The 26010-nt window shown below is 47.5% G+C and overlaps 1 protein-coding gene across 1 annotated transcript in view; it reads left to right on the top strand.

Annotated features, from left to right (window-relative positions):
• Positions 1 to 26010, top strand: part of GSG1L (GSG1 like) — a 139730-nt gene that overhangs the window by 48006 nt on the left and 65714 nt on the right. Inside the window, exon 2 of the mRNA XM_007950165.2 lies at positions 10191 to 10302. Coding sequence (XP_007948356.1) covers positions 10191 to 10302 — 112 coding nt within the window. The remainder of the gene's footprint in view (positions 1 to 10190; positions 10303 to 26010) is intronic.

Below are 26010 nucleotides of genomic sequence, written 5' to 3'. Positions count from 1 at the left end.
TGGAGAAGGACGTCATGCTTGGTAGGGCGGAGGGTCGACGAAAGTGGGGGAGGCCTTCAACAAGATGGATTGACACAGTGTCTGTGATGATGGGCTCAAGTATAGCAGGGATCGTGGAGCTGGCGCGAGATCGGGCAGTGTTTCGTTCTGCTGTGCACGGGGTCGCTATGAGTCGGAAACGACTTGACGGCACCTAACAACAACAACAACACCAAGATTCACCAGAAATTGGGGTCCTAAGCTCTGGACTCATTCTAGCCCCTCCCTAAGGGAGGGGCCTGTGCCCATGACTCCCTGGGTTTCCATGTCAGCCTTGCCTCAGGGCTGGGTGGAGGAGGCTGGGGTGGACAAGGGTGGTGGAGAGACAGCGAACTGATGGCTTGAAATTAGAGGATCCCTTTGAAATGCCACCGCCGATTTGGGCCACTTCGCTTGAAAAGGCAAATAAAGCAATGGGCAGAACCCAAACAAGAATGATGGTAATGACTCGAGTGTCTAAAACGGGACCTAGGGGGAAGGGGCAGGTCCTATGCAGGGGAGAGGAGGGTGAGAGGCAGCTGGGTGATTACAGAGCTGGAAAGGTTTCTCTCAAGAAGATGCCGACTAACTCATCCCCCTGGTCCTCAGAGGGCAGAGCAGAAAATTAGCTGAAATTGGAGCTGGAAGATTTAGGTTATGTGTAAGGAGGAATAGGGCCTATGGCAAACGCTGAAATTGTGCCCCTGTCTAAACACCTGACATCTGTCTTCTAGATGACTCTACCATAACATCGGCTCAGTAGTCCAAGTCAAGCTTGTCAAGCCTTTGATCAACACTTTATGGCACTACGTGAAATTACAGCCGCACCTTCCTTGCTTTCACTGATGAAAATTGGTCTATGATGTGTTCAAAGTCTTTTTTTTTTTTTTTTTTTCAGTCTTCTCCTTGGACATTCAGCAAAGCCAGATCACACAGTCTGCCTTGACCCACAGAGGCTGTCGAATAGGAAAGCGTTACTTTTAACTTGCTGAATTACCTCTCATTGGTGATGGAAACTGTGATGGTTACTGGGCACTGCTCAGTGGCGTCCCCTTCAGGTGGCACCCCGCACATGCCGTCCCTTAGATAGACCTCCGAGGAGGAACCCACGGCCATCGTCCATTGTCAACTCCGACTTACAGGGTCGTCATGAGTTGGAATCGACTTGACAGCATTGGGTTTTGGTTTTTGGCTAAGGAGGAACTTTTTAAACCCTGAAATAAGCTACAAGAGAAGCTGCAGGTTCTCGGGAGAGTCTAAAAATAGCCTGTACTTTAAAAATAGATCTGGAAAGCTTTCAACACAGCTGGGCTTCTTGGGAAGGTTTGAAGGGCAAGCATTCCTGGCCGTGGATGTCCACCCCAGGCCGAGGGGCCCGGGGGGAGAGCCAGCTCTTTAGTCTCCGTCAGGACAAACACCTGGATCCACTCGGTATATGTACACAGGAGATTTACTTTTTCTGGTCCCCCCTCAGGTGATGGGTGTCAGGAAATAACCAGCCTGGAGGGTCTCACAGTTTTCTTTCTGGGGGAGATTCCAGGCCTGTTCATTGACTGAGTCCCAACAGCCTCTCCCAGTTCCTTCCAGTTTCTCCCAGTGCCTCCCCATTCCTGAGTCAAGTCTGTCCAGTGCTGAAGGTTTGCTGGGAGGGAATGGGCGCCAGGAACTCTGGGATTCTTTCTGTCCAGCCCCCCTTTTCCTGCATCTTGGTGGCAATGGCACCCATTGGCCAGAGTGCTTCTGCTCTGTGGGAGGCTTGGGCCTGCCCCGCCCTGCTCCCCCCCCCGCCTCTTCCGTTTTCTCTAGTCCCTTCTCTAAACAGGCCAGAAACCAAAAACCAACCAACCAATGCACTGCCATCGAGTTGATCCCGCCTCACAGCGACGCCTATTGGGTTTCTAAGGCTATAAATCTTCACTGAAGTAGATTGCCTCATCTTCCTCCCATGGGGCAGCTGGGCCAGAGGGATCTTTAAAAAGCTTGCCTGATTCTCAGTCTCTTGCTTACAATTAAGGAGCCCTGGTGGCGCAGTAGTTAAGTGCTTGGCTGCTGATGGAAAGGTCAGCGGCAGCGGTCCTATGGAAGAAAGAGGTGGCAGAAAGGGGTGGCAGTCAGCTTCAATAAAGATTACAGCCTTGGAAACTTGATGGTGCAGCTCTACTCTGTCCTGTAGGGTTGCTATGAGTCAAAATCAACTCAATGGGTTTCGTGAATTTTGCTTTTAATTATGTAATCCTTGACCGTTGCCCTCAGTATAAATTCCAAGCTCCTTACGATAGCTTCGGGACGCTTCACGAAGGCCCTTCTGTATGTCCCCGGTGGCACCTCTCGGCACCTCTCACCACCCACAGGTCCCGTCCACTGCCTGTTACAGTTGCACCAAACCTCTTCTGACTGTGGGCTTCTGCAGGAGGGGGTGCCACGCCTCCCCCTCTGACCCTTCATCTCTCGGCTTATGTGTCCCCTCCTCAAGGAGCAGCTGCTGATTTCCCCACCCAGAGCCTGGCTGAGGACCCCTATTGGTGCTCATCTCCCCCCCCCCCACTGGCAGCACAGGGAAGGCAGGTCACCTGTTTCCAGGCCTATCTTCCCCACCTGAAAGAAACCCTGACACTCAGCAAACACTCAATATATGCTCAGTGACAAACCGTACGTCAGGCCGTCCTCGCAGGCCCATCCCACTTGGTTCCAGCTTCCTCTGGGTCCCCACCAATCACTCCGTCTCTCATCTACTTGACGTGAAACACATGGCTTGCTGGCAAATTCTGGATCAGTGCCCTACATAAACAAGAATATTTAGACATGAGTGTGCCCTGAGTGCTCTGAGTAATAACGTAGACAGCATCTTTAATAGTAAACTCGATTATAAATTAATTAATCAGCTAGCTCCCTGATATCTCAATTAAATGGAGCATGGCGTTGACATAACATTTTGTCCAAAGCCTGCAAAGAAGAGCAGGCCAGATGCAAGAGCAGGTCTGAAATCTAGCTCAGCATGACTGTAGCCTTTCCCAGGAGGGGTCCACACTGGACAGTGTTTACTCTGAACAGTTTGCCTGGGCCATGGTCCACCACACCCCAGGTGTGCCCAGGACCCAGCACCCTGCCCAAAGGGATGGAATGAGGGATGCCTGGGGCGTTTGGGTTTGGCACGCTGTGTATCCCTGGACTTAGGAGGCACCGATGTGCATCGCAGGACAATTCCTCTCCCACCACCTGAGTGTGGCTGCAGAGGAGCCCACAGCCACGCTGCCTGGCCTCACTCTAAATTCATGAGCTCCAATCTCACACGGGCACGCAACGCTGCCCGACAAGCCCGCTACGCTTCCACAGAGGCTTTGTGATTTCCCACTCTCCGAAAAGACTGTTTCACACCTTCTCCTCGCTCCTGCAACCTCCCAATCTCTCCACCCACCCGCCTGGACTCGCTCTCAGCTGGGGACCTAGCCTCAGGCGTGGTGGAGAGGAGGGAAGCAAATAAGGCAGGGAGACCTCTGGCCTTGCCAAGTCTGCCCAGCTCCTGGAATCTGCACCTGCCTGCTCTCCTCTGCCTGTACCCTTCCAAAGGCAGCGCCCTGTGCTGGGGGGAATGCCCGTCCCTCTTGCCTTCTTACTGCCCGGCTTCTGCAGTCGCACTCTTCCTCCTCGACACCACCGTCTCTCCCTCACAGCTTGACTGTTCGGGGTGAGCGTCTAGCCTTTCCCATCATGGACCCTCTGAAAAAAAAAAAAAAAAAAACTTCACTGTCATTGAGTCAATCCCAACTCATAGCGATTCCCATTGGATTTCTGAGGTGGTAAATCTTTACGGAAGTAGATTGCCCCATCTTCCTCCTGTGGAGCAGCTGGTAGGTTTGAACTACCAACCTTCTGGTTAGCAGTCAAATGCCTTAGGCACTGAGCCACTAGAGCTCCTTATCATGAACCCTATGCCCCCTTAAATATCACCCCCTTTTTCCTATTTCTCCATGGGATGCATTCTCTGTATACATTTGACTGTCTTCTCCTGTTCTAACCCATCCCATTTGTCCACCACTGTACTGAGACAGCCTCTGTCACCTAATGTCACTGAATGGTCACTTCCTCCTCCTTGAAGTTCTTTCTTCTCCTGGCCTTAGTGACACTCCACCGCTCCTCCTCCTGCTTCCGTGGGCTCTCCCCCACAGCTTCCTTTGCAGCTCCTTCCTACTTGGCTGAAACACCAAATGTCACTTTGCTCCAGAGCTTGAGCCCAGGACTCTTATCTTCTCTTCCTACAATGTCTCTCCAGGTGACCCCTTCTAAACCCAAAAAAAAAAAAAAAAGCCAACCTCACTGCCATCAAGTTGGTCTGACTCATAGCGACCCCTCCTGGGGTTTCTGAGGCGATGTCTCTACAGAAGTAGATTGCCCAGTCTTCCTTCTGAGGAGTGGCTGGTGAGTTTGAACTGCCAGCCTTCTGGTTAGCAGTCAGATGCCTGAGGCACTGTGCCCCCAGAGCTATCACATGGTTTTACATACCACAGGTCAGTGATTCCTGCATTTAAGTCTCCAGCTCCAAATACTCCCCCACCTCAGACTCGTATATTCATCTGCTCATTAGATATTGTCTGCTTAGATGTAAAATAAACATTTCAAACCTAATATGGCCCAAATAGGATTCCACCCACCCAAACTTCATCCTCCCTTAGCCTTTTTCATCTTAGTAAATGGTACCATCATCCTCTGGTGAGTTGCTCAAACCCAAACCCTGAGGTCTTTCTAGACTCTAAGTAGCCCTCACTCCCCCTGTCCAGTCCATCAGCAAGTCTTGTTGCCTCTGCCTTTGAAACCTACCTCAGATCTGCCAATAGCTCTTGTCCATGCAGCGACCGCTCAGCTCGTATCCCTGCCGTGGCCTCTTAGCTAAACTCTCCTCCTGTACTTGTCCCCCACCATCTTCCATCTCCACGGAGGAACCAGAGTGATCTCCTTACACCGTCGCCTTTAGAATAAAAACCATAATCCTCACTGTGGCCTGCGAGGTTCTGAATGACCTGGCCCCTGCCCACCTTTCTGACTTCACTCTTCCTCTTTTTCACTCTGTCCCACGTACCTCTCACTTCCTCCAACAGGTCAGGCTCCGCCCTGCCTTGGAGTCTGCACCAGCCATTCTCGGCATCTGGAATGCTCTTCCCAGACCCCTATCTCGCCATGCAAGCCTCTGCTTAAATGCCAACTCCTCAGATAGGTCCTTCCCAGCCACCCCATCTGAGATGGCCCCTCAGGTGCCCTCCATCACTTGGCCCCATTTTGCTTTCATCCCAGCACGTTTTACTACCTGACATTTACATGGCAGTTTATGTGCTTATTGTCTGACTTTCTCTGCTGGAGCCTGGGACCATCAGGAGCCGGGCACCTGTCTGTCCATTCCAGCCCCTCTTTACCACTGGCACTGTGTCTGGCGTGTGAAATGCCTTGGATAAATATTTGTCAACTGACTGATGAAGGAATGATGACTCTGACATGTGCCCATTGTCTTGGTTATCTAGTACTCTTGTAACAGAAATACCACAAATGAGTGGGCGGCTTTAACAAACAGGAATTGATTCCCTTACAGTTTTGGAGGCTAGAAGTCCAGACTGAGAGTGGCGGCTCCAGGGGCGGGGGGGAAGGCTTACCTCCTTTCTAGGCCTACTGGAGCTGGAGGCTTCTGACTCACGCAGCTACTGGCTGCTGAGGCTGATGAACCCGAGATCGGTGGGTAAAATGCCACAGTCCCAAGATCAGCAACACAGCAGGCCACTGGTTCAAGTCCAGGAACGAAGATGAAGACTCGGCCAAACGCAGGATCCAAAACATGCCACAAAGCTAAGTACGTGCCTCAAAGCTTCTCCATATATAGTGGAAGCGGGCCACACCCTGAAGGCAACTGATTAGCTGCTCACAACACATTCCTCCATGGAGTTGAGTATACCACATCCAATCTAGTCATCCTCAGAAGGAAGGTTGGGCAATCTATTTCCATAATGATACCACCTTGGAAATCCAAGGAGGGGTCGCTATGAGTCGGGTATAACTAGATGGAAGTGAGTTGTGTTGTGGTTTTCGTAATCTAGTCGTGGGGAATCCAGCTGCTAAGCCACTCAAAACCCTGGCCAAGCCAAGTCGACACACAAGTCTAACAACCACACCCGTGTAGACAATTTGCTCACCTACAGTTTCTAATCTGGACCTATCCTAGCTCATTCCTATATCTCAGACCCTAGATCATTACACTAGCCAGTTGAACACTCCCAGGCACCTGGTAATCAGTGACCATTATTCATTCAACAAACATGTATCAAACATCTGCTAGGTGCTGGTACTGTGCTAGGTGCTGGAGATTCAGTGGAGGGCAAAACAGACTTGTCCCTGGACTAGCATGAAGTTAGTGTACTGTTTAGTGAGTCTCATTTATTCACTCAGCCATCCATCCATCCATCCATCCACCCATCCATCCATCCATCCATCCATATACACTTGCATCTAAGAAACACTCCTATAGGGCTTATTACATGTTTTACAGATGTGTATCACTTAATTCTCATAGCAGTCATTAAGGTGGTGGTCGTTGGGAGCTGTCAAGTTGGCCCTGACCCATGTGGACCCCGTGTTCAATGGAACATGAGGCTGCCCAGCGGGTGCCATCCTCGTGATAGTTGGGGTGCTCAAGTCCGTTGTGGTCACCGTATGTTTGAGTGGGTTAGACCTAAGGGCTCCTCTCCCAACACTGGATCAGATAGTATTCTGCTGTGAGCCATAGGGTTTCATTGGCTGATTCTTCCGAGTCTGCCTTGTCTGGAGGTTCCACTGAGACCTGTCCACCATGGATGATGACCCTGCTGGTGCTGGAAATGCCGGGGGCGTAGCTTCCCGCATCATAGCCACATGCTAGCCACTGCACTGAGACAAACTGATAGACGGGTGGTGGCTCGATGAGTAGGTACTATTATTATGCTCATATTACAGGTGCGGAAACCGAGGCACAGAAAGGTGAAGTGGCCTATCCCAGGTCATACAGCCGGGAAGTGGCCAAGCTGGACGCTGGATCTTCTCTTGCACGTTGCTCCCCCTCGCTTCACTTAGGGCTCGCGTTCTGGCCCCACACCGGCCGCTCGGGACTTGATGACAGAATCCAGCTACCTCAGTCTGACCAGGGAAGTTTGTAGGGTAGAACTGGGACCCACTGATTTCAGCCACATTTGGTTCAATGCTAGTTTGGTTTTTGTTTTTTTAATTTTTGGTGAGAAGAAATGCAACAAAACTCACCCCGATTCAGCAATTTCTGCATGTGTCCTTGGTGGACAGTGACCTTGGCTATGTTCTTCCAGTGAGGCCCCCTTTCTCAATCATTCCTCATTATTTTACTGCCATCAACATGAATTCACTGCCTCCCAAGATTCTCATCAAACCTTTGGAGTTTCTGTTGTTTATTTGACCACACAGATAGTTCTTCAACAGAGCACAATCTGTCAAGGTTGACATTCTTTATTGAGTAAACTGAACTATGGTGTGGTTCAAAGATGACTTCAGGGGGTAGTTTAGGGTTAAGGTTTAAAGGTTTCCTCAGGGCAGTAGTTTCAGGAGGTCGTCTAGCCTCAATAGCTCCAGAAAGTTTAGATTCCATGAGCATTTAAAATTTTGTTCCACATTTTCCCACCTTTGATCAGGATTTGTATATAGAATCTTTGATCAAAATGTTCAGTCCTTTTGGTCTGATGGCAAGAGAGGCAGTAAATGGAGGCAGTTAGACACGTACATCCCGGTTCATCCTCTGATTCCCGACTCTCCTTCCTCTGTTCCAGGTGCATAATGACAATTGCTACATCTTGAGTGGCTGCTGGCAAGCTTTTAAGACCCCAGGCTACACAGTGAGCTAGGAAGTAGAACAGAGGCACAAAAGTATTAGCCAACTGACTAGAATGGCCCACAAAACCATAACCCTAAACCTAAGAACCAAGAAAACAAATCCCATGAGGTGTTGTAGTAGTTATGTTTGTGTGTCAACTTGGCTGGACCTGATTGAGTGGCTGGGCAGCTGGTGGTAGTTATTCCCCATGACGAGACTGGCAATCAACTCCATGGTGGGATCTACCCCAAGCAGCTGCTTTTGGGATGTGGTCTGCTTCCTGTATATAAAGAGAAGCCTTTGAGAATGGTCTCTAGCTTATGGCACGCTTGGACCCTGCATGTAGCCGTGTCGTTGCTCAGCAGCCTGCTATGCTCTGCTGACCTTGGGATTTAAATGGACTTAAATTAATGGCCTGCCGTGGGGTTTGGTAAATATCGGGACTGTGCCTTTTTACTTGTCAACCTTGGGCTTGGCAGCCTCAGCAGCCAGCAGCTGTCTGAGTGAAGAAACGTCTCTGGGTTCAGTGGGCCGGGAGCAGGAGGCAGAGCTGGACCCCAAGGTTGAGGGGCTTTCACCCAGCCTCTAGAGCCTGGCATTTTTAACTTGGACTTAAAACCTCCAAATTGTAAGAATAAAGTCCTGTTTGTTAAGGCCATCCCATTTGTGGTATAATGTTGTAAGAGTGGCACTAGGGAACCAGAACAGGCATGTAGTTTTATAAATGCAGGATCAGCAGTTGCCTTGTTGTTGTTGTTTTTGTTGTGAAACTATGGATGACATTTGCCCATTTGACCTTCTTCAGGTGTATAGCGTAGAGATACTGTTCACTCATGTTGTGCAGCCATTACCCTTAACTGATGCCAGACTTATCGTTATAAACAAGACCTCACTACTTTCCAAACAGTGGCTTCTCCTCTCTCCCCTCCTCCAGCCCTTGGGAACCACTAATAAACCTTGGTCTATACATTTGCCTGTTCTTGTCATTTCATGTAAGTGAGACCATACAGTATATTTATATATCCTTTTATGATTTATTTCACTAGCATAATGTCTTCAAGGTTCATACATGTTGTGGTATGTATCAAGACTTTGGTTGAGTAGTATTCCAACATATGTATGTATTACATCTTGTGTATCCATTTATTCATTGATGGACATTTAAATTGTTCCCACGTTTGGCTGTTGTGAATGAACTTGGCTATTGTGTTAATACGTCAGTTCACGTCACTGCTTTTAAGTCCCTTGGGCATATACCTAGGACTGGAATTGCTGGGTCATATACTCCTTGGAATGAAGGTTGGGCAATCTACTTCCATAGCGATACTGTCTCGGAAACCCAAGGCGGGGTCGCTGTGAGTCGGGGCTGACTTGACGGCACATAACAACACATAGTAGTTCTAAGGAGCTCTGGTGGTGCAATGCCTAAGGCATTTGACTGCTAACCAGAAGGCTAGCGGTTCAAACCCACCAGCCACTCTTTGGAAGGAAGATTAGGCAATCTACTTCCATAGTGATTCCACTTTGGAAACCCAAGGAGGGGTTGCCATGAGTCAAAACCAACTTGATGGCAGTGAGTTTGGGTTCTTGGTTTGTAGTGGTTCTAAAGGAGCACTAGTGGTGTAGTGGTTAAGGCATTTGGCTGCTAAACAGAAGGTCAGTTGTTCGAACCTATCAGCTATTCCATGGAAGAAAGAGGAGGCATTCTGCTTCCATAAAAATCTACAGCCTTGGAAACCCAATGGGGCAGTTCCAGTCTGTCCTTTAGGATTGCTGTGAGTCAGAATTGACTTGATGGCAGTGAGTTTCGTTTTTTTTTTTTTTTAATGGTAGTTCTATTTTTAATTTTTTGAGGAACCACCACCTGTTTTCCGTAATGGCTGTGCCATTTTGTGTTCCCATCAGCCATGGATAAGGGTTCCAATTTCCTCCAATGCTTATGTTTGTAATTAATGTTTTATTAGAACATAGCCATGCTCATTTATTTACTTATTGTCTATGGCTGTTTTGTGACAGAGACTAGACTGCCCCCAGTGCCTAACATATTTGCTCTCTGGCCCTTTACAGTAAAAGTTTGACAGTCTACATCAGATCTGATTCTACATTTCTCTTGCTTCAATTTTTCCAGGGCTCTTTTTTGTCTCAGGACCAAACTCAGGCTCCTTGGCCTGGCCTAGAAAACTGCCACCCACTGGCCTTCCTTGCTCTGGTCTTGCTGACCTCCCTTGGCACTGTTTGCCAGGCGGCTGCCTGAGAGGGCTGTGTGGGAGGGTGACAAAGTCCCACCTTGCTTTCCTGACATGTTCTGCTCCCTGCCCCACAGGCCTCCTGGGAATGGTCGCTCACATGATGTACACACAAGTGTTCCAGGTCACTGTGAGCCTCGGCCCTGAAGACTGGAGACCGCATTCCTGGGACTACGGGTGGTCCTTCTGGTAAGTGGATTTTGACTTTCACAAGAGTGCTTCCAGGCACGAGAGCCCCAAGGCATTCTGGGGCTTCAGTGGCTCTTCCCAGTCAGACAGCAAAGGAGGGAAGGCCTGAGGAGAGTGTGAGGCAGGGGAAGCCCAAATCCAAAGGTACCTTGAAATCCTAGAGCAGGGGGTGACAAACTGTGGCCCGTAGGCCAAATCCAGTCTCCCACCTATTTTTGTATGGTCAAAAAAGCTAAGAATGGTTTTCACATTTTTAAATGTTGAAAAATATCAAAATAAGAAGAGTATTTTGTGACATAGGACATTGGTGTGAAATTCAAATTTCCGTGCCCCTACATACAGTTTTGTTGGATGTAGCCAGGCTTATCATTTACGTATTGTCTCTGTCTTCATGCTCCTGAGGCAGAGTTGAGCAGTTACAAGAGAATCCATATAACCCACAGAGTCAAAAACTTATTTCCTGACCCTGTGCAGATACAGTTCGCTGGCCCCTGCCATAGGGGCCTGCTTTGAAGAAGGAAGCCGGTGAGAGCTGAAGTTAGGGGAGCCATGGAAGGTTCTAGATGGTCCGACGGGGTAGTAGGACCCCAGTGAGGGCCTTGGATATAGGGATAGGGGCCTCAGGGCATAGTGTGCAAAAGAAAGGCAGGCTTAGTCAGGATTCTTTCAGTTGCAGGTGATCCCAACTGGCTTAAGTGTTTACTTAATACTCTTTAAGGGGTGTTGATTAGTTCATGTAACTGCAAAGTCCAGGTGTATCAGCTAGTACTCTCCAAGTTGTAACAGGAAAGCCCACCCACATCAGTCCAAACAATAAGGAAATGGATTGGCCCCTGTAAATGAAAAGCACAGCTGTGGTGTGGACCTCAGGGATGCTGGTCCAGGGGTACTGATGTCTTCTTTTCTCTGTGGTCCTCTGAGCGCTGTCCCTCTCCACACGTTGGCTTTGTCCCTGAACTAACCTCCCTCACAATGGTGACAAAACTCTCCTCCCCTTCACATAAACCAAAAATCAAACCCATTGCCAGTGAGTCGAGTTTGGCTCATGTGACCCCTTGTGTTTGAGAGTGGAACAACTCCGGGTTGTCTTGGCTGCGGAAGGAGATCGGCAGGCTTTCCCCTCGCGGTGGGGCTGGGTGGGTTCACACCGCCATCCTCTGGGTTAGTGTTGTTGTTGTTGTTGTGTGCCATCGAGTCAGACCCGACTCATAGTGACCCCTCCTTGGGTTTCCGATGCAGTATCACTACAGTAGTAGATTGCCCAACCTTCCTTCCGAGGAGTGGCTGGTGGGTTTGAACCGCCAGCCTTCTGGTTAGCAGTCAAGTGTCTTAGGCACTATGCTACCAGAGCTCCTCTCTGGGTTAGTAGATGACCGCAAAGTGTGTGTGTGCCACCCAGGAACTTCCTCTTTCATGTATCAACCCCACTGCCACTGAGTCAGTTCCGACTGACAGCAACACCCATAGGGTTTCTTCCAAGGCTGTAAATCTTTATAGAAGCAGACTGCCTTGTCTTTCTCCTGCAGAGCAGCTGGTGGGTTTGAACTGCCAACCTTTTTGTTAGCAGCCCAACGCCTTAACCACAATGCCACCAGAGCTCCTTCCTCCTTCACATAAACAAACAAACAAAAAAACTCACTGCCATCAAGTCGGATCCAACTCATAGCAACCCCTCCTTGGGTTTCTGAGGTGGTATCACTACCGAAGTAGATTTTCCAGCCTTCCTTCCAAGGAGTGGCTGGTGGGTTTGAACCATCAGCCTTCTGGTTATCAGTCAAATGCCTTAGGCACTATACCATCAGAGGAGAAAAGGCTTCTTTTTTTTTTTCCCCCAACTAATAACTAAAGTTCCAAGCTTCCCTCTGATCACACCAAACAAGGTCATGTTGTCTCTCCTGAATTAATCGGCATGGCTGGGACATATCCTGAGCTTATTGGCTCATGTCAATGGGCCTACCTCTGGAGCAAGGAAAAAAACCACAACTCTCAAGTGGGTGAAATGGGTGTTAGATGAGTTACCACTGTTCTGCTTCAGGCACAGCTGGATCTAGGTGGCCAAATGGTACCATCAGAAACTCAGTCACTCTTTCCCCCTTTCTTTCTCTGTTTCTCTTTGTGTTGGTTTCATTCTCAGGCAGCTTTTCTCCAGGTGGTAGCAAAGATGGTCACCATGCACAGCTTGAGCCTTGTACCTTCCAAATATAGTCATTCCAGCAGAGAGATGGGCCTCTTCTTGATATTTCCAATTAAAATCCTGAACTAAAATGGCTCATTGGTTTAGCTCTCAGTCCTGAGAAGACCCCTTATCCAGTGACTTAGATCACTAGAGTGACTGACTGGAATGCTTTAACTGGTCTGGCCTCAGTCACCTGCTCTACCCTGAAGCCAAGTGGTGGGGTCACCCTCACCCAAACCCTTGCAGAGGGAGGGAAGGAGGGGTGGAACCCAATGGAGAATTGTGTTTGTGGGGTGAGCTGTTCCCAGAAGAGGAATACGTACTGGAAAGGAAGGACCACAGTGTCCATTACTCAGGTTATCTAGGTCCCAGTCCCAGTGGCTGGAGACCCTTTATCCATTCATTCATTTAGTACATATTTACCAAGGATGATTCCAGAACAGTTGCTGAGGACGCAGCAGGGGTCAGGATGGACTTGGCCCTGGTCTCCTGGGGTGTGCTATAACAGGGACTGAGACAGTGGCCAGCTACTCTCTGTACCATGCTGTGTGGAGGGAGGGCTCGCAGACAGCTGTGAGAACGCAGAGAAAGGGCCATTGACCCAGCCTCTGGTGGGGAGGGTCCTGGGGGAGAAGTTCTTAGGGGAACTGGGGCAAGATGGGAACAAGATAACAGTGTGCTAGCAGGGAGGGGGTGGCAGCATATGCAAATGCTGGGATGTGGGAAGGGGAGGGCAGTGATTAGGAAAGACCCCATTTTAGACCACTGGAGACTCCTGGTGGTTACCTTCCACCCCTTCCTGCTCTATTTGGCTCCGCCCCCTTAAAGCCAAATATGCAAATGTGTGCATCTTAAAGAGACCTTGACCCTGATTCCTTTAAGTGGAACAAACCCAGGAAAGCCAGCTAAGGCTCTGACCTTCCTTCACCCAACCTTTCTCCCCAGAGTAATTTCATCCTGAGACCTTGACCTTGGAAGGAATCACTCTGGACTGGAGGAGGTGACAATGGAAAGGAGCTAACATTTTGGAATATCTACCTTGTGGCATGAGCTTCCCTTTATTGTGCACGGATGTGCCATTAATCATAACAAGGCCATGAGGTGGGTGCTCTGATTGGTCCACGTTCTATGGAGGGGGAAATAGAGGCCAGAGAACTTAAGTAACCTGCCCAAGGCCACCCAGCCTGTGAGGGGCAGAGTTGGAACTGGCATGTAGACAGTCTGCCTCTGAAGCCCAAGCTTCAGCTCCCATCTTCTGCCGCTGAGATGAGGCGGCAGTGAGATCCTTCGCGGATGTGCTCAGCACAGTGCTTGGCCCACTGTAAGTATTGAATAAACACCAAAACCAAACCCAAACCCACTGCCATCGAATCATTTCTGACTCATAGCAACCCCCATTGGATTTCCAAGGAGGTAAATCTTTACAGAAGTAGATTGGCCCATCTTCCTTCCGTGGAGCTGGTGGTGGGTTAGAGCTGCCAACCTTCTGGTTAGCAGTCACAGGCCTTAGGCACTGTGCCACCAGAGCTCCTTCAATAAACACCATCTCTTCCTATAATGCTATTATTGATATTAAAAGGAGCCTGGTAGCACCATGTTAAAGCACTCAGCTGCTAACCAAAGGGTCAGTAGTTCAAACCTCCAAGCCACTCCATGGGAGAAAGATGTGGCAGTCTGCTTCCGTAAAGATTACAGCCTCAGAAACTGTATGGTGCTATGAGCTGGAATGCCCTATAGGGTCACTATGAGTCAGAATTGACTTGTCAGCTGCAGGTTTTTGGTATTGATATTAAATTTAACACATGCAACAGCCCCCTTTTGCATATGTGGAAACTGAGGCCCAGAAAGGTGGGTGCTGCAGCCATAAGGGGCAGGAGTCTAAGTCTCCTCCCCCACCAGGCTGCTCTTCCCAGAAGCCCCCCATCCTAGCACGAACCTGCTGGTGTCAGCCATGGAACCCTTCCATCCCAGGAAGCATGGCCTCCTGCCCTGCCCCTCTGCTCCTGTGGGGCTGGCCTCCTGACAGCACCGAATTCCCATTTGACTTACTTCAGGCCGGGTCCGACGAGTAGCCCCTGTTAGGGCTGATCCATTTCTCCCTGTCACCGAGGCCTGCAAGATGGATCAGCCCCATTTTTCATCTCTCGCATTTGGGACCTCGCCAGGGCCACACAGTGTCATTGCTCTTGTTTAATATGTGAGGCCATTTGTCAACATTCTGGCCCCAGAGCCTCCCTGCCCCCACCCAGGCACCAGAGAGAGGACCAGCTCTGAGGAAAGACAGTGCCAGCCTGTCTTCCGGGCCAGCAGGGAAGGAGACCAAGGCTCGGGGCTCAGGAGTTAGGGAGACTCTGAGGGGCTCCATTGACACTAAGCAGCAGCTTCCAAGAGGGACTTGTTCACAAGAAATTGAAGGTCTTAGGGTTAAGAGTCATGCACAGTTCAAATCCCATCCTGACACTCACTGTGACATGGCTATGGGTAGTGTTGTGGAGAGAATAGGGATGTGAGATGTCGCTCTGGAGTCTTGGGCTTGGGCTTGGACTCTGACTGTTGCCAGCTGTGGGCCTTGGCCAGATCCCTTATCCTCTCTGTGACTCAGTGTTGTCATCTGTAACATGGGCAGAGCCCAAGTTTCTACATTCTGAGCCTCTTATGAGTAGTGTTCTGGTTCTCTTTTGATACATCACAAACTACCTCAAAATTTAGTGGCTTCAAATGGTTCAGTGGCTTGACTTGGCTCTGCTGGGTGGTCCTTGCATGGGGTCTTCATTACATTTTAGTTGGATGTTGGTTGGGCTGGAGGCACAGCTGGGCTGGCCCCTCACATGGCGTTGGGGCTGGCTGCCAGTTCTCAGCAGGGGCTATTGACTGGAGCCCCTATACATGGCCTCTCTCTGCATCTGGGGCTTCTCATAGCACGGAGGCTGGGTCCCCAGGCTGTGTGTCCCCAGAGCACGTTCCAGGAGACTCAGGCAGAAGCTGCAGGATTTTTATGACCTTGACTCAGAAGTCCCACAGTTCCACTTTTGCTGCAGTTTGATGGTCAAGAATGTCGAGGTCAGATTTAAAAGGAAGGGAGTTCACAAAGTCGGAACCTTCAGGAGATGTGGCCATCTTTGGAGAGTAGCTACCAAGAGTAAATGAAATAGTTCCTGTGGGGTACTGAGCACAAAGGGCACGCTCAGTCAGTGGTAGTGATCAAAGGAAGCTACCAACCTCCGTGCCTTCATCCTAGAACAGGGATAACAATGATGCATGCTTAGTGGAATTGCTGTAAGGATTGTGGAAGACACAGGCTCTTCAAGGGCTCAACATGCAGCAAGTGCTGAATAATGGCAGTGATTATCAATGATGGTCATGCCATTGGGCCTTTGGCAATGCTACTCTCAGTGTCCCAGACATCCAAGAGGATGACATTGGCTGGTGGCAGGCAGCCGGCCGTTTCTGTTCCGCCCCAACCCTGACCCCTAGAGTTGTGCCCATATTTGCTCCCAGGACTTTGGTCCTTCTTCAGGCCCCAGCCCTGGCCACTCCCTCCCCCACCTACCCTCCTCTGGTCCTGACTAAGCTTCAGAAAAAGAGCCCTGATGCAACGATGAAGCACTCAGCCACCAGCTGAAAGATTGGTGATTCAAAACCATTAGCAGGAGGAAAGACTTGGTGATCTGCACCCATAAAGATTACAGCCTTGGAAACCCTATGGGGTGGTTCTGATCTGTCCATAGGGTCGCTATGAGTTGGAATCACTTCAGTGACACACAACAACATGCAAAGCTGCAAAGCCTCATCCGGGCCTGAGCCCTGGTGCTCTGGGCCTCCTGCCAACACCTTCTTTTGGCTCTGTGTCTCAGCTCCCCTGGGTCCACCTTCTGACAATGCCAGGGCAGGCCCCTCCCTGGACAGCTGCTTGGCTTCAGTGGGTGGAGGTGGTGATGGAGTTAGACTAAGGCGGGCCAACCCTACTTTGTCCCAGGCACAGTGCGAGGGGTGTTATAAGTGGTGATCTGTCTAGTCTGGCCTCTGCCCTCCTCTGCCCTCCAATGGAAGACATATTCTTCCCCATTTCTGCCACTAGGGAACAGGCTCAGAAAGGGCCAAGTCAGTCCACCCGCAGCCTCAGGCTGCAATTGCATGACCAGGGCTGAACCCGACCCGTTCATGTTTTGTTTGGCCTGCCACGGTGCTTTCTCAAATTTTTGCTTATTGCCAACATCTAAACAGGTAAAAATACATGAAAATCCAGGTTTCTGGCTTCTCTTGTATATTGGGAGGTGTGACAGTACCTGAGCTGCATTGCCACATGGCAGCAGGCAGGTAAATCTGAGTAGTGGCTGCCCCTGTGGGTGGGCCATCAGCCCTCCACGTCACCCCAGTCCTCACTACTCCCGACTGACTCACACTTTCCCATCTGCCTGACCCTGCTGAAATTAGAGTTTGTGGCCCCTGCTTATAATGGCAACATATCAGCTTTCCTGGTGATGAGGGGAGAGTGGGGAGCTAGCCCTCGACAAATACTTCTTATTTGATTAAAATGGAGAAGGATGGGAAAAGTGCCCCTGTACCTCAGCACACACAGTGAAACCCCAATCTGAGCATTCTTCCTGTGGACTGAGAGTAGTGGACCATCATGGAGTTACAGATGATAAAAGCTGGAAGGCCCAGAGAAGTTAAACAAATTGGCTCAAGCCACATAGCAAATAAGTCATGCACAAAGCACATGAAAGTGGCATCTTCTGACCTCCTCTAACTTCACAAGAGGGAGAAGGATCAACAGCAACAGCCCACATCTGATTCCTATGAGATGGAAGTCAGACATGCCACCATCCTCCAACCTTTTCACCAATTCTGACACCAACCTTCCCTCTCACAGTACTCATCACTCTACTGGGTTTGATAATTGGTTGCAGTGACCACACAGAACTCACAGACAATATTCATGATTATGGAGTTTATTAGGGCAGTTGCTGTTGTTGTTGTTATGTGCCATCGAGTCAGACCCGACTCATAGCGACCCCTCCTTGGGTTGCCGAGGCAGTATCACTACGGAAGTAGATTGCCCAACCTTCAGGTTACAATTGGGGTTCCGGAACATCCTTAGGATACATGATCAGGACACCATCCCCTCAGCAATGCCTGCAGGCATGCCTCTCTCTGGCCCTTGGCCTCTCGGCCTGTCTCTGCGCTGCTCCAGCAATTGTTACAAAGCTCTTTTAGCTCTGCTCATAGGTGCACCCCACTCTGCCAGCAAGCCTCCTGCCCAAAGGCACTCAGCTTTCTCGCTCCGTGGGCCAGCAAGCCCGCTGCTCTGTCTTGTGCCAGTCTCTCGGTTCTGCTGCCCCACCGTTCCTCTGCGAGCTCTCTGCTGATCTCTGCAGGGATCTTGGGGACGTGCTCCACTCTCGGCCTCTCTCTTGGTGGTAGTGAGGTCCCCCTCCTCCCTCTAGGAGGGCTCACTTTAAGCCCAGCAGGATGACAAAACCAATCAACCCCAACATGAGGGTTCCATATACCTTACTCCCCTGGTCCCACCCTCACAAGGGTGCCGTGTCCCTTATTTACATTAGTAACAAGCTACCTGTTCCCCTTGATGGGCCACAAAGCACCTCACATTTGCATAGTTCCACCCCCTCATTTGGTGGGAGTCACAAAGACCATGGCTAGAAGAGCCACACTGAGAAATTCACTGCACCACAGGGAGCAAGCTGGGCCACGGTCCTGCAATGTTCTTCCCTGTCCTGGGGTTGTCTCTCTTTTTGCTCCCCGTTTGTAGACGGCTGTGGTCTCACCACCGTCCTCCACTCTCATTGCTTTCCAGTCTCCTTGACACTGTGGAAGCAGCAGGCCAGCCTCCTCCCTTGAGAACCCAGGCTGCCTCTGCCCTCCTGTGCACAGCTTGGTGTTTCAGCAAGCTGATCATGTAGCTGTGACCCTAGAAGAGACTTGGCCCCAAAGAGCCTCTGGAGAGAGATGCGTTCGCTGGTGCTGCTGCCTGCCTGCAGGCTGTGTGGTCAGCAGGAAGCACTCACTTCTACTCATCTCCCTGGAGGCAGGTGCTTCTGCCCTCCTTTTCTCCAAGACCGCGGTGGGGAAGGAGCCGTGTGGCTGCCCACTGGGCCCTGCTGGCCAGAAATGGACCTGCTGGACCTCAGAATCTACAGCCATCAGCTCCTCATCCCATCAGCCCTGGGTGCGGAGGGTGGTCGGGACTGAATGTGCATGCTTACCTGCCTGGCCCTGGGACTCTGCCCCTCTGGTCTGAATGTGTCCAAGGGCAGGCAAGGGCTGCTTTCCTGGGTCATGAGCAGGGTCTGGAATAGATTTCAAGGTGGCATCCATGTGTCTTGCAATCTGCTCCTCCAGTGCCCCCTGCCCCTGCTCTGAGGGCTCCCTGGGGGCAGAGAGGGGTTTAATAGTCATCCCTTCCTTCCTCCCCTCCCCTTTTCTCCACACAGAGTCCTTTCTGCTCTTGACTCTGAAATCCAGGCCAACCACCCCCATACCTACTGCACCAGCTCAGAGATGTGAGCTGCAAGCAGCAGTATGTGTTCCAGCCTGAGGTTTTCAAATGTGCCCTGCATGGGGAACTCAGGGGCCTGGGGACAGGTGATGAGGGAGAATGAAGACTCATGGGTATAGCTCTGAACCTCTCTGCCCCACTAAAGCCAGAACAGCGCCTTTATATGTCTTTAAAACATGTTTTTACTTTATTTTACCTGTGTTTATTTATTCACTCACTCATTCATTCCAAAAATGTCTGTTGAGCACCAGCTATACACCAGACTCATGAGGATAGAGCAGAGGACAAAACCAAGCCCTGTTCTTATGAAGCTGACAATCTGGTTTATATGGGGAGACAACAAAGTAATAGTAACAATCAAGAATTCTACTTCTGGGAAGATGGAGTACATGTGCTTTCCCTATTCCTTTCACTAAGTACAACTAAACCCCTTGATATTATATATAAAGAAAAGGCTCTGAGAGGTGGAGAGGAGATGGCATACTGACTACAGACAACATATTGGTGAGTTGGTGAGTCCTGGGTTTTCTTTTTGCCTCATGTATCCCAAATTCGGAGCTAAAGAGTCAGCAACCCAGATACACAAATGGGCATGGACCAAAAAAAAACTCAAACAAAGTCTGTTTTCTCTCGCCGAAGGACCAGGAAAGGGGTAGCCTACCAAGACAGAATAGTTTTATCAATAACCATTCTACTCCAGCTACATATCACAGAAAAAATCCATAATTTCACCCCTCCCCACATGCCATCAAAGGATGAGTGTGGAGCTTAGAGTTTCACCCTTGATAGGCTATAACAAGGTGCCCCAGCCCTCCCCTCATACTAAGGTGGCATCAGAGAAGGCTGAGTAGGAAGCTGGGACTTTTGTCACCCTTGGACAGTAGTGAGCACCCCCCTCCCAGAGTGACAGTGGGGAGCACATGGGAAACATGAACTTTCACCGCCAACAGCAGTAATGAAGTGTCCCTCCTCCTCCCTACTGTTGTGATGTCAGAGAAGCACTTGCAGAGAGTCGAGATTTTCACTACCGCCCAGTGGTAATGAGAACACATAACCCTCCCCGCCCTCTGGTGTCAGTGGAGGCTACTTAGGGAACAGTAACAAGGCATTCCTGGCCTTTCCACACAGGGTGTCATCAGCAGAGGCTTCCTGGGGAGCCAGAACTCCCACCCCTGCCCAGCAGTAATGAGGAGCCCCTCCTCATTTTGAGTGTCAACAGTGGTTGAGTGGGAAACCTACACTTTTACCCTTTTACCACTACCTGGCAGTAATGAGGTGGTATTCCAACTTTGCCTGTCAGAATTGTGTCAAAGGGAGTCAGTTAAAGCTGAAGGCTTAAATAAGAGCCAGGGTCTCATTAAAAAAAAAAAAAAAAAAATTAAAAAAGTCAAGATTGCAATTAAAGGTGCCCGGCTACCACTGTCAACCACGCAGAGGGAGATCTATGTAGGAGATCCTGGATAGAGAGGGAGAACAATGTGGAACAAAACTCAAAATCATTTTGTTGTTGTTGTTGTTATGTGCCGTCGAGTCGACCCCGACTCATAGTGACCCCTCCTTGGGTTTCCGAGGCAGTATCACTACGGAAGTAGGATTGCCCAACCTTCCTTCTGAGGAGTGGCTGGTGGGTTTGAACCGCCAGCCTTCAAAATCATTTGGAGAAAAAAAAAGGGGGGGGGGACCAGCTTTGCTGGTCTGATAGAGCCTGGTTGGACCCCTGAGACTATGGCCCCTAGCTGCCCTTCAGGTGTGGAATTGAAATCACACCTGTGGCTTCCAGCCAAACAAAAGAAAAGCATATGAGTTGAACATTTACCTGAGATAGATACACTCCTTGGAGAGAACAATCATGGGAGAAAGAAGGGCTGTTAATGCACAGGGAGACAGCTCAGGGGGCAGGAGTGCATGGGGGGATTGACGCAGGAAAGAGATAACTATCAGGAGGAAGTGGGAGGGGAGCTGTTGCATTGTGGAAAATTGTAGTCAATGTCATGAGACAAAGTGTATGCAAACTGCTGTATGGAAAGTGAATTTGCTCTGTAAATTTTCACCCAAATCACACACACACACAAAATCTTAGATATGAAAAGATATTAGAAGCCAAAAAGGACAATGCAAATGAAAGGCATTATCATTACTGTGAAAAATTTAAATTTAAATTTAAAAAAATAAAAAGATTGTAATTAAAAACCACTTGTCTTACAAGAACCAGAAAGATCTCAACTTGAACGAAAGAGATCATCAATAAACACCAATACTGAGATGACTGAGGTGTGAGAGTTTTCTGACCAAGATTTTAAACCAGTTATCACAAAAATGTTTCAGTGAGCACTTGCAGACAGACTTGAAGCAAACAATAAAATAGAAAAAATCTCAGAAAAGGAATAAAAAGCCTCCGGAAAGAAACAGAGGATAGAAGGAAAAACCAAAGGGGAGATTTAAACCTGGGAAATACAGTAACCAAAGAAAAACCTCAATGGGTGGGCTCAACAGCAGAATGGAGGGGACAGAGGAAAGGTTCTGTGAACGTGAAGATAATATTAACAAAAAGACTCAAAAAAAAAAAAAGAGACTCAAGGACCTCTGGGACTGTAAGAAAAGATCTGACATGTCATTAGAGTCCTAGAAGGAGAGGTGGAAGAGGACAGGGTTGAAAAAAATGCTCAAAGAAAGAGTGGCTGAAAATTTCTAAATTTGACAAAAGCCATAAACATATAGACTCAAGAAACTGAGTGAACCCCAAACAGGATAAAGCCAAAGAAATCCACACCAAGACATATCATAGTCAAACTTACAAAAACTAAAGACAAAAAGTCTTGAGAGCAGCAACAGAGAAATGACATTACCTATGTTGTTGTTGTTATGTGCCATCGAGTCAGCCCCGACTCATAGTGACCCCTCCTTGAGTTTCTGAGGCAGTATTCCTACGGAAGTAGATTGCCCAACCTTCCTTCCAAGGAGTGGCTGATGGGTTCGAACCGCCACCCTTCTGGTTAGCAGTCAAGTGCCTTAGGCACTATGCTACCAGAGCTCCTTACCTATAGGAAAATATAATTTGAATAGTAGTGAGTTTCTCAACACTAGAAAGGATGGAGGCTAGGAAGAAGTGGCACAACATTTTTCAAGTACTGAAAGAAAAGAACTGTTAACTCAGAATTCTGCATCTAGCAAAAATATCCCTCAGGAATGAAGAGAAAATTAGAACATTCTCAAGTGAAGAAAAACTAAGAGAATTTGTTACCAGCAAACCTACTCTAAATTCATTATTAAAGGAAGTTCTTGAAACCAAAAGGAAATAATAAAAGAAATAATCTTGACACATCAGGAAGAAAGAAAGAAAAATTGAAAGAATAATTCTATTTCTCCTCTTGAGTTTTTAAAATTATGTTTGATAGTTGAAGCAAAAAAATATAACATGGTCTGATATGGTTCTAAATATATGTAGAGGAAATATTTGAAAACAGTTATAAATGGGAGAGGATAAAGGGACATAAATAAAATTGGGGATTGTATCCTTCACTCAAATTGGCAAAAGGTCAACACCAATACATTTTTATGAGTTGTGTGTCTATAATATATACTTAGAGCAACTGTTGAGTCAGCTCCAACCCTATGTAAAACAAGCCCTATGTAAAACAGAATGAAACACCTCTCAGTCCTGCGCCTTCCTCACAATCCTTGCTATACCTGAGCCCATCGTTGCAGCCACTGTGTCAGTCCATCTTGTTGAGGATCTATCCCTCTTTTGCTAGCCCTCCACTTTATCAAGCATGATATCTTTCTCCAGGGAATGATCCCTTCTGACCACATGACCAAAGAAGATGAGACAAAATCTGGCCATTCCCACTTCTAAGGAGCATTCTGACTGCACTTCTTCCAGGACAGATTTGTTCATTCTGCCAGTCCATAGTACTTTCAGGATTCTTCACCAACACCACAACTCAAAAGCATCAACCTTGCTTACTGAAAGTGAAGATGACTTGAAGCACTTACTGATGAAGATTAAAAAGACTGTAGTCTACAGTATGGATTACACCTCAACATAAAGAAAACAAAAATCCTCACAACTGGACCAATAAGCAGCATCATGATAAATGGAGAAAAGATTGAAGTTGTCAAAGATTTCATGTTACTTGGATCCACAATCAACACCAATAGAAACAGCATCAAGAAATCAGATGTTGTATTGCACTGGGGAAATCTGCTGCAAGGGACCTCTTTAAAGTGCTGAAGAGCAAAGATGTCTCTTTGAATACTAAAGTGTGCCTAACTCAAGCCATGGTATTTTCAGTAGCCTCACACACATGTGAAATCTGGACAATGTATAAGGAAAAAACACTATAGATAAATAAAAAGGTAATTCTAAAAAGTGTTCAAATATAGATGGGTGGACAGGTTGAACTATTAGGTATGTCTATGCAGGGGAGAGTGTGCCCAAGAACATGTGTAGGGTTGGTAATGTTTCTACAAGTGTATTGCTGTGTTCTGTAAGAATTCCCAGGTGTATAGTAGAGCTGACAAGGGACAAGGTTGTAGTCATTTCTTGGACACAGCCAGCTACCCAGAGGGAGCAAGTAGTTGAACCTGTGGGCTCAGGACCATAGTTACAGGGGACATCAAGTTCAATTGGCATAACATACTACCCCAAATCATTGTTCCATCTCCTACTTTGGCAAGTAGGGACTGGGATCTTAAAAGCTTGCAAGCAGCCATCTAGATGCAGTGATGTGTCTCTCCTCATCCAGAGCAAGGAAGAATGAAGAAAACCAAAGATTCATGGAAACAATTAGTCCAAGCAACTGGTACACCATGTGATCCACAGCCTATACAACTGAGACCAGAAGAATTAGATGGTGCCTGGCTACCACTGTCAACCACTTGAAGGGGGATCTATGTAAGAGATCCTGGATAGAGTGTGAGAACAATGTGGAACAAAACTCAAAATCATTTGAAAAAAAAAAAAGGACCAGTTTTGCTGGTCTGATAGAGCCTGATGGAACCCCTGAGACTATGGCCCCTAACTGCCCTTCAGGTCTGGAATTGAACCCACACTTGTGGCTTCCAGCCAAACAAAAAACAGGCATATGAGGTGAACATTTACACTAGGTAGATAAACTCCTTGGAGAGAACAATCATGGGAAAATAGAAGGGCTGTGTATGCACAGGAACATAGCTTAGGGGGCAGGAGTGCACAGAGGAATGGACACAGAGAAGCAGTAACTATGGGGAGGAAGTGGGAGGGGAGCTGTTGCTTTGTGGGAAATTGTAGTCAATGTCATGAGATAATGTATGTGAACTGCTATATGGAAAGTCAATTTGCTAAAAATTTAAAAAATTTTAAAAAGTGTTCAAATAAGTTACAAGAAGGCAGGAAAAAGAAAATAGAGAAATAAAAACAGAGGACAGGAAAAAAAAAGCAAATGGTAGGCTTTAACTATAATATATGAATAATCACATTAAATATAAATGGTTTATATTAAATATACAAGGAAATACTGGCAGAGTTTAAAATGAAAACAACAGCAACAACAGCAACAAAACATGACCCAACTATCTGTAGTCTACAAGAAACTCATTTCAAAAATAATGATATAGATAGGTTGAAAATAAATGATGAAAGAGATATATCATGCAAATATGAATCAGAAGAAAGACATGACTATATTAATATTAGTTAAAGTAAACTTCAGGACAAAAAACATTACCAGAGACAGAGAAGAATATTACATAATCTCAGTCCGCCAAGAAAACACAGAACTCCTGAATATGTATGCACCAAAGAGGAACAAATTGATAGAACTAAAAGGATAAACAAATCCACAATTACAGTTAGAGTCTGCCTCTCTCTCTCTACACACACACACACACCTCTCAACAATTCATAGAACAACTAGAGAGAAAATCAGCAAGAAGATATGGAAGAACTCAATAACATCATCAACCAACAAGATCTAATTGGCAATTGTAGAACACTCGCCCCCCCCCCCAAACAAACAAACAGAATACCATTCTTTTCAAGTGTCCAAGCAGCATATACTAGATAGACCATTTTCTGGGCCATAAGACAAACCTTAACAAATTTAAAGGAACTGAAATCGTAACAGAGTGTGTTTTATGAACACAACAGATCAAGCTAGAAATCAGCAATAGAAAGAGGATAAGAAAATCTCTAAACACTTGGAAATTAAACTACCCATGGGTCAGAGAGGAAGTCTCATGGAAAATTTAAAAAAATACATTAAACCTAATGAATATATGTTGTATTAAAATTGTAGGACACAGCTAAAGCAGTGCTGAGGAGGAATCTATACACTAAATTCTTATATTAGAAAAGAGGAAAAGTCTCAAATCAATATATAAGCTCCCACTTAAAATCCTAGAAAAAGAAGATGAAATAAACATAAAGTGAAAAGAAGGTAAGAGCAGAAATCAATAAAATTGAAAACACAAAAATAATAGAGAAAAATCAAATAAAATGCTAGCTTTTAAAAAAAAATCAATAAAATTGACAAACATTTAGCAAGACTGACAAAGAAAGGTAGAAGGTAGGATAAGACACAATTGCCAGTATTAGGAATGAAACAGGAATATTGCTACAGACCCTACAGGCATCAAAAGGATAATAAGGGACTACTCAGGGCTCTAAACTCTATACAAATTTATCAGCTTATAGGAAATGGACCAATTTCTTGAAAAATACAAATTGCCACAACTTACCCAATGTGAAATTGATAATTTGAACATCCCTATAACTATTAAGGAAGTTGAATACATCATTTAAAAAATAATGTTGTTGTTGTTAAGTGCCGTCGAGTCGTTTCCGACTCATAGCAACCCCATGCACAGCAGAACAAAACACTGCCCAGTCCTGCGCCAGCCCCACAATCCCTGCTATACTTGAGCCCATCATTGCAGCCACCATGTCAATCCATCTCGTTGAAGGCCTCCCCCTCTTTTGTCGACCCTCCACCCTACCAAGCATGACATCCTTCTCCAGGGAATGGTCCCTTCT

Source organism: Orycteropus afer, unplaced genomic scaffold (genome assembly GCF_000298275.1).
Source record: "Orycteropus afer afer isolate SDZICR_OR568_19922 unplaced genomic scaffold, OryAfe1.0 scaffold00266, whole genome shotgun sequence".
Taxonomy (NCBI): Eukaryota; Metazoa; Chordata; class Mammalia; order Tubulidentata; family Orycteropodidae; genus Orycteropus; species Orycteropus afer.
This window is presented reverse-complemented; position numbering and strand designations above follow the sequence as displayed.